Here is a 15,936-nt window from a genome sequence, read left to right as displayed (position 1 = left end):
CTGGGCGGCCCCGAGGGCTGTGTCCGCCTCCTTCCTGCCACCGCGACCCTGGGCAGGGAGGGCGACCCTGGGCCGGGAGGGTGGGTCCGAGCCCAGAAGAGAAAGAGGGGCAGAGGCTGGCGGGTCATGCCCTGGTCGCCACGCGCCGCTCTCTTCTGGGACCTGGTCCTGGGCGTATTGGGCACCCTCGCCTTCCTGATCGACCTGGGCGCCGACCTGTGGGCCGCGAGCCAGTATGTACTCAGCGGTCGCTACCTGTGGGCCGCGCTAGTGCTGGCGCTGTTGGGCCTCTCCTCAGTCGCGCTGCAGCTCTTCAGCTGGGTCTGGCTGCGCGCCGACCTCTCCAGCCCGCACGCGCCGAAGCCCCCTGGCCACTGCCTGGCGCTGTTGCACGTCCTGCAGCTGGGCTACCTATACAGGTGAGCGCCCTGCCCTCCGGGAGAGGGAGGGGGAACGGAAGTCAACGTCACCTCCTGCAGCTGGGCTGGTAGCGCAGGTGAGAGCCCTGACCCCGCGAAGGGGCCGGAGAGGAGAGGACTGAGACCCTGAGGAGGAAACTAAGCCCCTTGTAGTTTAGCGGGCGCCTCCCCCTACAGGTGAGCTCCTGATCCCTGATGAGGGAGAAACCGGCTGGCAGCCCTCAGAGCTCATGAACGGCACCCTTCCTGGCACAGCTGAAGAAACTGAGGCCCAGAGAGGGAAGGGAGGCACATGACTTGGAGTCGGACCCTTTGGGATCCAATCCTGGCTTTACCACCTGTGTGGCTTTATTCCTGCCTTTCTCTGAGCCTCAGTTTCCTCCTCTGTTAAAGGAGGTAGTGATCTCGAGATAGGTGTGGCTGGCAGGCCTGTGGTGAAGGGCAGAGAGGGAAGTGCCCCGCACAGTGCCTGGTGGCAACAGACCTCCCGTTGCTTTTAGCTGTGGGTGGAGCCTTGGGCAATTCACTTGACCCCTCTGGGTCTCAGTTTACTCATTGTTCCAGAGGCTCACAGTGTAAGGATTAAATGGAATGAGACCTGTAAATTGCCCTGGTGCAGAGTAGGCAGGCAGCACGTGTCAGCTAGCTTCATGATCAGCTGGGTCACCTGGAGTTGCAGCAGCCCTGACCCCCAGAGCAGCGCTTGTTCCCTCATGGCCAGTGCCTCCCACCCTGTCTTTCCCAGTTGTATTCTCCCTTGAACACTTGCTCCCCACCCCACCCCCTCACTCCCAGACCAAGCAAGAGGGCAGAGGTGGGGTCTGACACATCCATGTCCCTGGAGCCATGTAGGGTTGGGCTCGGGCGGGGGCCCTCTAGAGATGGGGAAACTGAAACGAAGGGGTCAGAGTCATGTGAAGTCAGGACATGATGTGGTCTGGGTTGGGATGGGATGGACGGAGCCAGGATCTGCTCTTGAATCCATGTTTACAGATTCTCTCCAGATCTTGCCTTGAGTCTCCAGGAGTGGGCGAGAGGAGCTTTGAATGTTGCAGTGTTGCCTGAGGGACTGTCCAGGCATCAATAACACCTTGGGTGAACACGAAGGGGCACAGTTATTACAGTCCTGGCAGCCCGCAGTGAGCCCTGAATCTATAATTACATCATGTATCTTCTGTTTCTGCTGAGCATGAGTCAGACAGACTGTACTGAGCTTTGGTTGAGAAAACGGTGTCTCTGTTCCTGCCTGTGACTAGGCTGAGGCCTCTGCCAGGGCACTGGGGGACCTCCCCCCGCCCCGAACTCGGGCCTGCTCCCTGAGTGTGTTGTCAAGTTCATCCAGGGGAAGTGACAGTAAACATCTGATGAATGAACTTGCAATGAGTGAATGGCCTCACCTTCCAATAGCCAACTGAGATCAGTTCTGGGCGGGGGGAGATCTTGGTCCATCCTCCACTGCCCCCTCATGCCAGTGGATCTCTCAGGCCTGTCTGTCCAACCTCTGGACTCTCTTAACTCTGCCCCGTCTGTTCCCATCACTCTGGGCAGGCCTGTTAAATGGATCCCTGGGTGCTCTTTCTGTAGCACAGTAGGACCTGTCTTGCCTGTGCTCAGAAGCTCTCAATGGCTTCCTTCCCCCCAGGATCCTAAGAAATTCTTACACTTGCTAAAATTTGAGAATGCTCACTTTAGGCAATTTCCCAGTACACCTTTCAAATTCAAACAGCTTTGGGTCCAAATCCTGTTTCCACTGCTCATTTGCTCTTTGGTCCTGTTTCCCCATCTGTAAAATGGGGATATTGTAAAGGAGTAAATGGGACAAGGTTTGTGATGAGCTTGGTATGGTGGCTACCGCAGAAGTAATAGCTGTTGTATTTATCCCCACTTCACAGATGAAGAAACAAGTTCAGTGAGGTAAGTCGCTTGCCCAAGGCCTCATAGCATGTATGTGACGAGCTAGGATTTGAGCCTGTCTGCATCCACTCGATGGGTAGGGAAGGAGGAATGCCACAGGATGCTAACTGGGCCCCTTGGGGCATCGTGTGTACTGCCTAGGTGCGTGCAGGGGCTGCAGCAGGGGCTGCTGGTGTGGCGGCAGGAGGTCCCTACCCAGTTCGACTTGGCCTATGCCGACTTCCTCTCCCTGGACATCAGCATGCTGCGGCTCTTTGAGACCTTCCTGGAGATGACACCGCAGCTCACACTGGTGCTGGCCATCATGCTGCAGAGCGGCAGCGCCGAGTACTACCAGTGTGAGTGTCAGGCCCTCGGCCAGCCCCCCTTTTACACCTTGGGAAAGTTGCCCACAAGTGTCAGAAAGGTTTTCACTCTTTTATAAAGGCTGCTTAGAAAATAGGAGAATGTCCTTTAGTCGGGCAGGTCTGTGTTCAAATGCAAAGTTATGCTCTAGCCTTGAGTTTGGACAAAGGACCCCACCTCTCTGAGCTATCAGTTTGTTCTCATCTGGACAAATAAATGGATGTAATAAGTGATCCTACCTCATACGGTTAATGAAAGGTTTAAGTGAAGTGATGCCTATAAAGCCTCGTGCCTAGTGCATAATACATCTTAAGTGTAATTTTTACTATTTTGGAGATAACAGGTGAAGTGTGTAGGGTGCCTGATGCCTAATAAGCAATTTGTTGATCAATAGATAAATTACTGAGCGCCTTTGTACATGCAGAGTGCCTTTTTTTTTTTTTTTTTTTTTTTTTTCTGGTACGCGGGCCTCTCACTGTTGTGGCCTCTCCCGTTGCAAACCACAGGCTCCGGACGTGCAGGCTCAGCGGCCATGGCTCACGGGCCCAGCCGCTCCGCGGCATGTGGGATCTTCCTGGACCGGGGCACGAACCCGTGTCCCCTGCATCGGCAGGCGGACTCTCAACCGCTGCGCCACCAGGGAAGCCCCATGCCTTTGTTTTGATCGAGCGCCTTTGTGCCTGTCCCTGTGTTAGGAACACCACAGTGAATAAGGAGATGGACACAGCCCCTGGCCTGCCAGGACCATAGACTGTAAAGCAGGTAGTTACAGGAAAGCATGTGGAGTGATCTGAAAAGGAAGAGGCGGGTGGCCTCATAAAACACAGGAGAGGTTTGTGCAAAGAGAAGCTTTGGGAGGGCTTTTAGGGAAGTTGCCCAAGGTCACAGGCCAGCTGGCAGCCAAGTTAGGACTCCAGCTCACATCTGATTCAGGGTATAGGCTTCCCCTTCTCCTCCTCAGCCCTCGCACACCTGCTGCCGTACCAGGCACAGCCTCCCAAGGAGCCAGTCCCAGCTCTGCCTCCACTCTCTGCGGGACTTGGAGATCCCCTCTCTGGCCTCAGTTTCCACAGCTGTACAAGCTGGGGAGTTGGACTCAGTCTCCAAGGGCCCTTTCAGTTTGCTAATCTGAGTCTACAGTATTAATTGAAAAACAAAACAAAAACCAGTAATAGCGGCCATCACGATTGAGTGCCTGCTATCAGCCAGCACTGAGGAAAGTGCTTTATTGTCATCATCGCTCACATTCATAGCGCCTCTAGTTTGGTGCTATATTTATCTCCATTTTACACAAGAGGGAAGAGATGCCGAAAGGTGAAGCGATTTGCCCTGGGACACACAGCACTCACTGTGCGCGTACCGTCGGGCCTCTGTCTGTGAGTCCCGCATCCACAGATTCAGAGGGCTGACTCTTAATGCCATTTTATATTAGGGACTTGAGCATCCGCGGATTTTGGGAACCAATCCCCTGTGGATACTGAGGGATGACTGTGCTTTTTGTTTGTCTCTTTGGAGGCAGTGGGTGTCTAGGACCAGGGCTAAATGGGGACAGTCTACGCTGTGTATGGAGGGAGTGGGGATGGGGGATTGAGGGAAGAGACAGGTTTTCCCAACTTTTGTTTAGCAAACATGTATTCAGCTGCTGTTATATGCCAGCTTCTGGGGGATCCCTGGGGAGCAGAATCTGTTTCCTACCCTGAAGGGGCTCAGAGATAAGGAAATAATTACTGTGTGATAAGACTCCAGAGAGGAATGGGGTGCTATAGGAGCTGCACAGCGGAGTGGGGTGGGGTGGGGTCCAGATGGGTGACTATAGGGGATAATGAAGCCAGAACTTGCAGGGTAAGGAGGAGTAGGCCAGGGGAACCAGGGCCTGGGTCCACCTAATACCAAGGGCATCGCTTGTCAGGTCAGAGAATGCGGCACGCTGGCAAACTGGAGGAATATCAGCCCTGCTGAGACCCTGAGTGTGGGGTGGTTACAAAGGCCACAGATCTGATTCCAGGCTGGGAGTGGGTTCCTGACCCATAGCAGGTCCCTAGCGAACATCTGTTGACTGAATGCAATAGGGAGGGGGCGGGGAGGAAGCAGTCTAGAGATGCTTCCAGCCCTCGTTGGAGGGCCTGGTGCTTCTAGTCCAGGATGGGCAACTAGGAGGTGGGATAGGATCCCCACTGTACACTTCGAGTCTTGGAAAATCAAAACCGGGGCCCAGTCTGAGGGTGGAGGGGAGTAGAGGCTGAACCACCCGTATAACAGGGACATCCCTTTTGGCCCCGGAAGGCAGCTTCAGCTAGAGGCCTGTCGCCACCCCATGGGATTTCCTGCTTCCCTTTCTGAGACTAAGAAGGGGGAACTGGACTGCTGATTTTCAGATCCAAGAAAGGCGTGGGCTCTTCCGGGAAAGGAAGGGTTACAGGGCCCTAGAAGATGCTCAGGGTGTGGCCAAGGCCCAGGGGTGCCAGATGCTGGGTGACAGGGGTGCCGATGAGAGTGTATAAGTCACACACCTTCTCATCCGTGAAAAATATAACCGTAGTAGCACCTGAAAAGGAAAGGTTTGCGGTGAAGGGCAGACTCCATATGGATCCTAGCTCTGTTTGGGGTTGTGTGAACTTGCTGGTCTCCAGCTGTAGTTTTCGCTTCAACAAATGGGGGGCCCTAATACCCACGTCAGCGTGGCTACGAGGCCTTCGCAGTACCCGTGGCCTCTGGGGAGTACCTGCAGGCTGCCCGCAGGGCTCACCTGTCTCCTCTTCCTCTTCGTAGGGGTCAGCATCTGCACGTCCTTTGTGGGTATCTCGTGGGCACTGCTTGACTACCACCGGGCCCTGCGCACCTGCCTCCCCTCCAAGCCCCTCCTGGGGCTGGGTGCCTCCGTGATCTACTTCCTGTGGAACCTGCTGCTGCTGTGGCCCCGAGTCCTGGTCGTGGCCCTGTTCTCGGCCCTCTTCCCCCGCTGTGTGGCCCTGCACTTCTTGGGCCTGTGGCTGGTGTTGCTGTTCTGGGTGTGGCTTCAGGGCACGGACTTTATGCCAGATCCCTGCTCCGAGTGGCTGTACCGGGCGACGGTGGCCACCATCCTTTATTTCTCCTGGTTCAACGTGGCTGAGGGCCGAACCCGAGGCCGTGCTACCATCCACCTGGCGTTCCTCCTGAATGATAGCCTTCTGCTGGTGGTCGCCTGGGTGACTCAGAGCACCTGGCTGCCCAGCGGTTGCCTGCTGCAGAGGCTGCTGCCTGCGGCCGGCGCCTGCTTCCTCCTGGGGCTGGCTCTGCGGCTGGTCTACTACCGCTGGCTGCACCCCAGCTGCCGCTGGGAGCCTGACCAGGTGGACGGGACCCGGGGTCTGCACTCCCTCGAGGGGCGTCAGCTGCCTCAGAACAGGCGCATGGCCCATCTGGCTAAGAACTTTTTCCCCAAAGGTAGGGATGAGGCTGCTTTGCCATGGAAGGGAGAGGTGAATGGTGTCCTTTGAGGCAGGGTCAGACCCAGCCAAGGGGACTGATGGAATCAGTTGGTAGAATGTAGAAGATAAGCTGCTTATGCTGCTGTGGGCCTTGATTCACTCAACGAGCACTCGATGCCTGATCTGTGCCAGGTGCTGGAGACCAGAGTTGAGTAAGACAGAGGCCTGCCCTCAAGGAGGAGAACAAGATGAGAAGGGCTGGGCCCTGGAGGGTCCAGGGCCCCAATTACGTATGAAACACTTTGGGAGGAAAGAAGAGACCGCCTCTTCCCTTCCCCCCAAACAAGCATAACCCCAAAGCATCCCAGTGTTGGTATTTTTACCTCCCTGGCTACCTCTAAAATAATCGGTGGAGTTGTTGTCCCACCCTTGGTTCCCCTGTCCTGGGCTGGAAGGCCCCAGGACCTCCAGGATGTGTTCTCTGGAATTCTTCCTCCGCTGCCCCACCCCAGTCATTCAATTCATTTAGCAAATGTTTACCGAGGGCCTTTTACGTGCCAGAAGCATCATTCTAACCTTGGCAGATCAGCTGCCATTCCAGCTTCGCCCCTTACCCTCTCCAGATACTCCAGAACAGGCTCTCAGGCTGGAAGCCAGGGATGCCTGACTGCCTGTCAGCCCTGTCAGCCCATCCAAGGCCTTAGTGCAGCTGGCCCGGCCTCTGCCTCTGCTCTCAAGGGGCGACCTTTCAATCAAGTGCCTTGTGAACCTGCGGTCTGGGCCGTGGCTCGGCCCGCTGAGTATGTTTTTGTGCTTCAGGCAGTGTACTTTCTACCTCAGTCTGTGTGAGTGGAAGAGGTGTGTGTATCTGCGTCTCTGTAAGCGAGAGACACATGTGTTGTCTTTGTTGAACAGTATTATTAGATTATTATTAAAACCTCATGAAATCCCCTAGCCTAGTTGTGTCATTAAATCCGCCACCAAGTTCAAAGCTGCCTGGAAAAAAGGGGTCAGGGACGCAAAGTCCTCCTCTCAAAGTCGGTAAAGGCCCTGGGACCAGAGAAGAGGGCTGGCTTAGGCAAGACTTCTTAACCTTGTTTTCTAAGCATCAGGAGCTGGTGAGCCAGTGTGGTGTTGACCGCTCAGGTGGGCATCAGAACCCAGATCTGGGCTGACTCTAGCATGTGCTCTTAGCCGGCTCTGCTGCTGGGCCTGGCGGGAGTAGGTACACCTTTGGTATCAGGAAGTGAATACGCGAGCGCAGGTGAAGGAAGGTCTTTTTGCTGGGAGGTCACTGGGAGCGATGCAGTGATGACAGGGGATGTGGATGTGGGCAGTGGTGTTGGGGAAGTCTGTGGTTTGGAGAAAGAAGGAGCAGGGAAAGGGCACTGGAGACAGAAGGAAAGGTTCATCACCACTGGGACGGGATCCAGGAGAGTCTATTATTCATTCATTCATCTAGTGGAGACACAGTAAACAGAATAAGTGAAAGAATGTATCAGATAGTGTTAAGTGCTAAAAGAAAAATAAGGTAGGGAGAGTGTGTGTGTGTTGTAGGTGTGAGTTACAATTTTATATAGAATGGCCGGGAAGGCCTCCCTGAGAAACTGATATACGCCCTAAAGGAGGTGAGGATGACAGCCATGCAGATGTGCTTTATTCCAGACACCAAGTCAGCAGTGACTGGATGAAGGAGGGCTTGTAGCAGTTATACTGGCCTGGAGCCAAGGCTGACACAGAGATGAAGGTTGGGAGCAGGGAGGAACTCTGGGAAGATGATGCTGGTGCTTTTTACATACACAGAATGGTAGTGGTAGAAAGGATCTCCAGGATCACTTAGTCCAATGATTTTCAGACTTCTGAATTTCATGAACCAATATAATGGCCAACATGGTTGCCAAGTTAACTTTAATGAAAAAGGGCATCATAAAAACTACCACCATCTATTATCTTGTCTTATGAAAGGACATATAACCTCAGAAAAAGGATCGTTTTTTTAATTGACTATAAACACACATTTGCACACACACAAAAGTGAAATCATTATTTTTCTCAACTCATAGGGAATATCAAGGGTTGAGACCTCAGAGAGCAGGCTTGGCCTTTATAAATCCCTGGGCTTAGTGTCCAACCTAGCCTCAAACATAGCTTCTAAGGGGTTCACTAAAACAAATACTTGCTCTCAACTATACTTCAATTAAAACAAAACAAAACAAAACTTGCTACATTTACTTTTCTCTACTTCTTCCTGTCATATGTGGAGAAGACTAGGCTCTGGGGAGATGCCATACAGGCCCAAACAGATGATGCAGTGTAGTGTCTTAGGCTATTTCCCCTGAGAAGATCCAAAGAGATGTTTAATTTTTTGGCTAAGCTCTCATCTGTATTCTCTAGATGAAATTGTCAAATAAGGGTAACAGGTATGTAATTTAAAAAGCTGTGGAATTTAGTGGTCGTTTCCTTTGTAAATAAAGTTTACAGAATCAAGAATTTGAAGAAGATGACAGTGATGTTACTTGTAATTAGAAATTTCCTTTGAAGATTTCCATTGTTTTGTTTTTTTTTATGTCAAGAAACTTGTTTTTGAAGAATAAAAAAGCTCTTGATTTGCTCATTTTAGCCTGCCACCGGAAAGGTTCTTGAGAAACGTGCAGACGTTATACCTATGGGAGGGGGAGATGGAGATGTCTACTCTTTGGGCTTAAAAACTAATAACACTCTGATACCTGTCCTTCTGACCGATTAACAAGTTTGCTTCAACTATATTGTGGCTCAAAATGTGCATCTTCTGATGAAAAGATTTAATGCCTCAGAATACAAGACAACCCCCTCTTTTCTGGGGGGAATTAATTTGGGGAAAAATACATCTTATAGTCTGACATGTATGGTACTTGGAAGCTAGAACCCAATTCTAATCTCCATTGGAAAAAAAGGCAAAAGGATTCCTGACTGTTTTCCAGACCAATGAACAGTCAGACTCAAATCTAAAGAAATGAAAAGAGAAAAAAGTAGTTGATGTAACATGAAAACAAGCCAAATCAAACAGTTTGGTATCAATTTGTCAGTTTTATTGCTTTTGCATTTTAAGCTCAGCACAGCAAGGTATTGATTTTTTTAATAATTAAATTTCAGCACATTTGACAGCAAATGAAATCTCTTGGCGTTCCAGTCCTAAACTTTGAAAAGTGATGTATTTTAGAAACAATTAAGAAATAAACTTTCCCTTGCAAATTATTTTAAAATATTTAGTTTATTTTCTCATTTATTTATACCAAGTGGTTAGTTTTATTTGTTTGTTTCTTTTGGTGAAATTAATGACTCAGTTACGGAAAGGGTGGCATCTTTCTAATGAGCTCTTCTGATTTTTTATGAAGCCCTACTTAGAAGCTTACTCAGCTGGGCAACTGGGCTGATCCTACTCAGAAAAGACACAGGAGCAAACCATATAGAAAATAAAAACTTTATTTTTTCAAGTTTATAAGATAGTTCCCATTACATATAACATTATGGTCAAGGACTCTACAGCCACAAATGCCCGCAGTCACATAAATATATCTAATCAGTGCCTTTTCCTGCTAAATGAGGCATCTGAAGTCCAGAGGGTCATGTTTGGAGTAGAGGTCGTCCTTAATGGGATGGCTCCCATCAGTGCATTAGGAACTAGCTAAGTAACCTTGCTTGCTAGAGCTGTCTGACTCAGAGGAGAGGAAGGGACAGAGGGCCTGCTGATCAGAGGTGGGACAGAACTAGATTTTCTCTCGTGGTTTAAGATATTTCAAAATCTCAGAATTCAGATTTGGCCTCTACAGGGTATTTGGGGAATTCCAACTTTTGGATGAAAAAGGAAGCCAATTTAGTGGTAAGAAACAGAAGCCTGCTTAAGAGGGGTCCTAACTGCCCCCTTCCTGCAGGAGTGAGGAGAGGAAGGCCCCAAGCCCACCAGCCCTGGGCTTAGACCATCGCTCTCCCAGGAAGAGGGAGAGCGTGGCTCCGCCCCTCGGCTCCTCTCCCCCACGGTTCAGTGGCACCGACACCCATTCACCCATTCAAGGTAGTGAACATCTAGAAGCTCCATATACTGCAGCTGGAGTTTGCCAATCAGATTCTGCTTGGAGCTTTAACGCGAACAAGATTTTGTAAACTGCGAACAAGCCATGGCACAAGTCTCCTGGGACACTAGCTTTGCTCCCCCAACTCGCAGAAGACAGGAATACCCCAAACCAAATAAAAGCCCAAGTAGGCATCTGAATCTGGAGCAGGCATCCACTCTCCTGGACACCACCAGCTGCCCCAGGGGCACCGGACAGGGTGATGCTAAGGCACAGTCAGTTTTACATTCGAAAGTAAAGCCACCTCTTAAACCCAGGACACAGCTGACAACTCGATTCCCTACTAGAGATGGCCTAGCTCTCACCACGAAACGTGCAGACCCATCTTACAGAACCCACGGTGCCCAGCTGGGAAAAGGACTCATCATGTGGCTTATTCCATGGGGACTCTTTCCAGTGAAGAGGGCTTCCCCCTTGATGAAAGGACCCACAGTATCCTTTCGACCTCAGCCTCCAAGAACTCGTGGTGCTGCCTACTTATTTTCCTCTCCAGAGCTCTGTGCTGGGGAAGAGGAAAACACAGGCTCCAAGAAGATCACTGGGCTCCCTGAACAATTCATTTTGGCAAAGAGGAGCCAGGAAGCTCCATTTTCTGTCTACCCTCTAAGCAACCAGAAAAGAGCAAAGGCGGCACTGCTCAGAGAGCTTCCTCACCTCTCTTAGCCAATTTCAAGTTCCTTTTGCAAAGACCTAAGCCGTGCAGTCAGAGCAGGAGGGAAAAGGCCATCGCAAAGGGACTCCAAGTCATATTCTAGGAATAAAGAGCTTGTCCCAGCGGGCAGGGAGAGGGAAGTGTGTGTGTGTGGACCTGTGTGCACGACGTGGGTACCGCTCTGCAGCCTGAAGCACAGCACCAACAGGGTGGCCTATGTCCAGGGCAAGAAACCAACAGCTCTACTGCCGGTACGGGGAGGGCTTGGGGCCTGGAAGTACAGACCCACCCTAGAGCATTCTAAGATAAATTACCAAGCAAGGCAGAGCAGCATCTGGGCAACTATGCTGAACTCAGACCAAGAAGGTCCGCCTCAGGCTTTGTACTTCCCGTCCAAAGGAAACAGGCCAAAGAGGCAGCTAAGTAATGAGCACTGACTTGAGCTCCTCTCCAAAAACATCTTCTCTAAAACTGAGTCACGAAGCACTTTCTCAATCAGTTCTGAGGGAATGTGTGTATACCAGCCTTTCTCTGGGTGACCTGGCTTTGGAAGGAACCTGACCCCTTTGTGCTGCAACATCTCTGAAAATGGATATGCAGAATCTCTGAGTACAAGCATTTATAGCTGGGGTTGGTCAAGGATGCCTCCTACTAAGGACCCAGACTGCACCTCTCTGAGGTGCTTATAAAATCACCTCTCTCTGTGCAACCTGGAAGAGGCCGAACTTTCTCAGCTCTACGGAAGTTTATTCTGCCTGAGCAGATGCCCAGGCCAGTCTTGGAGGGATGGGGCATCCACAAACACAGCTGGACTGAAGGCTGCGACCAGTGCCTGGGCACCCACCGATCCTCCCAGAAGTCAGGTTGAGAGATGTTCCTGCATTGGGCCCAAGATTGAGTTTTCAGGCATGGAGTAGGGGGTCTACAACCTCATTTAAATCAGGAAAGTGTTTCTGGCCTTCTGGTTTCCCATTTTAGAAGGGGATTTGAGAACTGGGAAGGGTATATTCCATGGGAAAACTGAGTTGTGATCATGGCAATCTGTTCTTCAGTTTCAGGCTGAGATCTGGGTAAATACACCTACAGAACACCTTTCAACAGGGCTTAAAGGATTCAAAGAAAGTCAGATCCCTTCGTAGTTTTGGCCAAAATGCGATTATGAACCTTTTCTCAGACTTGACTACTTGGGTCCAAAGCCTGGGGACTGGCCAGAGCTGCATGGGGGTGGACATGAGGTACAGAGGGGAGGAAAGGGCCAAGAGCCCAGCACTGATGACTAAGAAGGGCGAGGGCGCTGTAGAGGTGAACATGTGTTGGGGAAGGGTGTTTCTCTGCAGGAGGAAAAGGTGGAATCTTCTTGTTTCAAGAGCCAAAGAAGTGGAAATTCCTAAGAAGCCTTAGTTCTTCTCTCCAGTTTGGAGGTAAGCCCCTTGGGACATACCCTTTGACTAAGAGTCAAGCTGAAGGCTTACAATTTACTGTCTAAGAGAAGGAGTTTCTAGGGTTGTGCCGTTTGGTGAAAGGGGAGAGGGACTGGAAAGGGGACTAAGGCTTCTAGGATGGGAACCAGCAAAGTCTACAGTGAATCAGTGTCCATGCCCCACAGTGCAGCCAGCCAGGAGATGGAGGAGCCGGAAGGAAACCGCCCGAGAGAGCAGGGCGCTGGGCAGCTGAGGAGGTGCTACCGTCACAGAGAGGTATCTCAGATAGTTCAGTTACGAGTTTCCAAGGAAACTTTACAGACCCCTTTCTTGCTAGAAAGAGGGCGGGAACCTGCTTCAGAGACCAGACCCTTACCTATAAAAATAACATACATTCACTGGGAATATGTTCTACAGCTAAGGAGATTACAAAGACTGCAAGAGATGTTATTATAAAAGTCTGCTGCGTTTATCCTATCACCACAAGTTAACGGCAGTTCTCAATCTGGTCACGGACGCAGAGTGCAACTCTGCCCCAAGAATTTCCTTTTCTTTTTCTTCATTTATTTTGACACAAAATAAAACAAAACAAAACCCAGAAGAGTTAAAAGCACTGTAGCTGCGATGAGTCTATTGTTCTCTCAATCCAACTGTCTTCCCCTCCTATGTGAGGATGAACACGGGGCTGCAGCTCACTCTTAGCAAAAATAAGCTTCATCTCTTGCAGCTGTTGGTTTTGATTGTGTTCTCGCCAGCATTCCAGGGAGAAAGAGTTCCCAGTTGGTTCCGGTCTCTAGCTCCTTTCAGGAGTGAAAAGGAGCTCGCGGGGAAGGCTCTTCATTCCAGTTCTTAAAGAAAATCAAGCTCCAAAGCCTGGTGGAGGGACACCAGGTCTCCGTGGTTTGTGATCCTCCAGAAGGGCATGTTGTGCTGGAAGGGGGAGGAGGGAGGGACACTGGTTAACCCAACTTCTTTTGGGAGCTTATATTTACCCACACCCCTTCCTCCACAGACCTCTCCCCAAAGTACTTGGTAACCCTCCTTACTCCTGCCCACCTCATAAGACTGTCATACGGATCAGGTAAGTCACGTGTATAGGGACATATGTATACTACAAGACACTTACAGATGGGAGAGATTTTTATTAGGTTTCAGTGGTAACTCTGTGCTTGTATGAGACAGACTTGTTCTAGCTACTAGGTACGATCCTCAGGATCAAATAAAATGACCCATGTAAGAAATCAGTATTAACATAGTATTACATTTTCTTATGGATAGTCTATTTTCTATAAGGTTCAGAGCTGCAAAGCCCAAATCTTGTCCATGACCAAGATGAAGAACAGAGAGATCTAGAAAATAATAATCCCACTATATTATGTGATCAGAGTTATGTCCAGAATACTGTGTGCCATTCTGGAAGCCATATTTTAAAGAAGGGCTTTGAAAGGCATGAGTGTTGGAAACCATGTTCTATAAAGCTGAGGAAATTACCTTTACTAATCATTTTGTTCAGACTGGTTGCAAGTTACCTGGAATACTGAAAGTCCTAGAACACAGTTCTTTTGGCATGTAACTCAGTGCTTTTTCAAGCCTGCTGCTCACGCATAATATTTAAAAGGCCTTGAATATACTGAAGAGGAAGCAGACTTGTTATGTTGTGCTCAAAAGTGCCAGATTAGGACCAGGATACAAAACAGAAATTTTAGTTCAATGGAAGGAGGAACATCCTAAGAGCCTGGATGACCCCACAGTAGAACAGGATACCTGGGAAGCAGTCTCCTCACCCTTAGGTATATTCAAGCAAGGACTAGAAAGTCTTCCGTCACAGAGGGTGCAGAAAAGATCCCTCAGAGGGAGGAGACTGAGATCTAAGGCATTTTCCGATGGGTGTACTCTGTGGCAGATGACTAGAAGCGTGCGCTTAGAGACACAAAGTCTGATAATGACTTGAGTTGTTCTTCTATCTCCCCCACTCCCTTCTTCTTCAGACCAAGAAGCACTGATGTCTACATCCACTAGCGTCTTCCCCAGAGGGCAACAAGCGCTTTAGAATTAAAGCTGGAAAGCCTGGAAAAGTCTGAATGATTGGCCTTTAGTAGTAAAGTCTCACGCTCTTGAGAAAGCATTGACCTCTAAGACGAAGATGGAAGATGGGGCCCACGTCAGGTTTAATGATTGGCGTCCTTGTAGCAGGGCTCAAAGATTTTAAGATTTTAGAGTGGCAGGGAGGAGAGAGAAGGGGAGGATCTAACAACTTACAGGGAAAACTCTGCATGGGGAAAAAAATAACCCTCTTTTTTTTAAAAGAAAAATGGGAGAGGAATAGGAAGAAGAGAACACTGTAAATGCACAACAGATTACTATGATTTCTGAGTCTTACCATTCTTCTAATTGCTCAATGTATTCCCATACAGACTATTTACTTTGCCATGTTACCTGTTTGGCTGCGATTTCTTCATCCCGTCCATCTCCAATCACTACGTATGTGACTTTCTTTCCAAACCTTGACACAATTCTCTCGAAGCAGCTCTCTTTACCTGATGAGAAAAAGAAATTTCCTATTGGGACATTCCTCCCTTTCTTTTTTTCAATACCAAAGAAAAGGGCTGCTGCTAGGTTCACCTGCCTGTGCTTAGACAGAATCAGGGCAGCCCATGTGGTTTGCTTGGCGGGGAGCAGGGGTGGTAGCTAGGGATCCAACAGGCCCTCTGCCCAAAGAATGTGAAATTGTGCCATTCACACAACAGACTTTCTAGGCACTGTGCTCTCTAGGTTATTTTAACTTTCACACTGAGGGTGAAGGACCTAAGATCTTAGTGTGGGATGTTTCTATAAACACCATATGAGAGCTGTGCACACTCCCTCCCTCTTCCATAGCTCCTGTACTTTACAATATACAAAGCAGTTTCAAAGTGTTCGTTCACTTAATTCTCAAAATAATCCGGTGAGACGGGTCCCATCCCCTATTCTGATAGATGGAAATGGACCCAAAGGATTAGTGACTTGCCCCAGATCACAAACAAGCTAGTAGCTAGACTCTGAGCCTCTGACTCCAGAGTCTAGGCTCTGGTCATTGTGCCATGACGAAAGGACGATTTTTTTTTTTTTTTTTTTTTTTTGTGGTAAGCGGGCCCCTCACTGCTGTGGCCTCTCCCGTCGCGGAGCACAGGCTCCGGACGCGCAGGCTCAGCGGCCATGGCTCACGGGCCCAGCCACTCCGCGGCATGTGGGATCCTCCTGGACCAGGGCACGAACCCATGTCCCCTGCATCGGCAGGCGGACTCTCAACCACTGTGCCACCAGGGAAGCCCGAAAGGACGATTTCTGAGGGGAAACCGTTAGTGTAAGAAAAAGAAGTGGAAGTCCCCAATTTCCGGTTAGTAATTAGGGAAAAAACAGCCATTTCCTTCCAACTCTACATTTCCCAGAAACAGTCCTAGTCCTGGGCCTTATGTCTTTCAGGAGGGGAGGAGTCTCAGAGTACCAATGAATATGGCAGCAATATTTGTCACATCTGGAATTTCCTATTATACTGTGTAACTGCAACTGAGATCCTGTATCAGTGACATTAACCTTGGGAAATGGGTGATTTAAATCCACTGCAGACAGCTCTTAGAAACATGGTGATGAATCAAAATTCAAATCCTACCTGGAACCAACACCTAA

General features: G+C 49.8%; 2 protein-coding genes across 8 annotated transcripts in view; one reads left to right on the top strand and one right to left on the bottom strand.

Annotated features, from left to right (window-relative positions):
- Positions 1-6: 6 nt before the first annotated feature.
- Positions 7-8,587, top strand: XKR8 (XK related 8). The gene is made up of 3 exons (XM_060140895.1): positions 7-419; positions 2,475-2,671; positions 5,448-8,587. Exons 1-3 carry the CDS (start codon positions 127-129, stop codon positions 6,155-6,157), a joined length of 1,200 nt encoding a protein of 399 aa, XP_059996878.1. The 5' UTR covers positions 7-126; the 3' UTR covers positions 6,158-8,587.
- Positions 8,588-9,534: 947 nt separating this feature from the next.
- EYA3 (EYA transcriptional coactivator and phosphatase 3) overlaps positions 9,535-15,936 on the bottom strand; it is a 104,530-nt gene continuing 98,128 nt past the window's right edge. For all 7 annotated transcript variants that reach the window (XM_060140887.1, XM_060140892.1, XM_060140893.1 and 4 more), the window contains 2 exons: positions 14,707-14,807; positions 9,535-13,200 (listed from right to left, as the gene is read on the bottom strand). In XM_060140887.1, the coding sequence (XP_059996870.1) occupies positions 13,120-13,200; positions 14,707-14,807 (182 nt within the window). In that variant the 3' untranslated portion in view covers positions 9,535-13,119. The remainder of the gene's footprint in view (positions 13,201-14,706; positions 14,808-15,936) is intronic.

Source organism: Lagenorhynchus albirostris, chromosome 2 (assembly GCF_949774975.1).
Source record: "Lagenorhynchus albirostris chromosome 2, mLagAlb1.1, whole genome shotgun sequence".
Lineage (NCBI taxonomy): Eukaryota > Metazoa > Chordata > Mammalia > Artiodactyla > Delphinidae > Lagenorhynchus > Lagenorhynchus albirostris.
This window is presented reverse-complemented; position numbering and strand designations above follow the sequence as displayed.

What these genes read in the sequence shown, in the direction of transcription:
- XKR8 (XM_060140895.1), top strand. Translation starts at nt 127, where the DNA reads ATGCCCTGGTCGCCACGCGCCGCTCTCTTCTGGGACCTGGTCCTGGGC. An exon ending in CAGCTGGGCTACCTATACAG is followed by an intron (nt 420 to 2,474) that starts GTGAGCGCCCTG and finishes TGTACTGCCTAG; the next exon opens with GTGCGTGCAGGGGCTGCAGC. An exon ending in CAGCGCCGAGTACTACCAGT is followed by an intron (nt 2,672 to 5,447) that starts GTGAGTGTCAGG and finishes TCCTCTTCGTAG; the next exon opens with GGGTCAGCATCTGCACGTCC.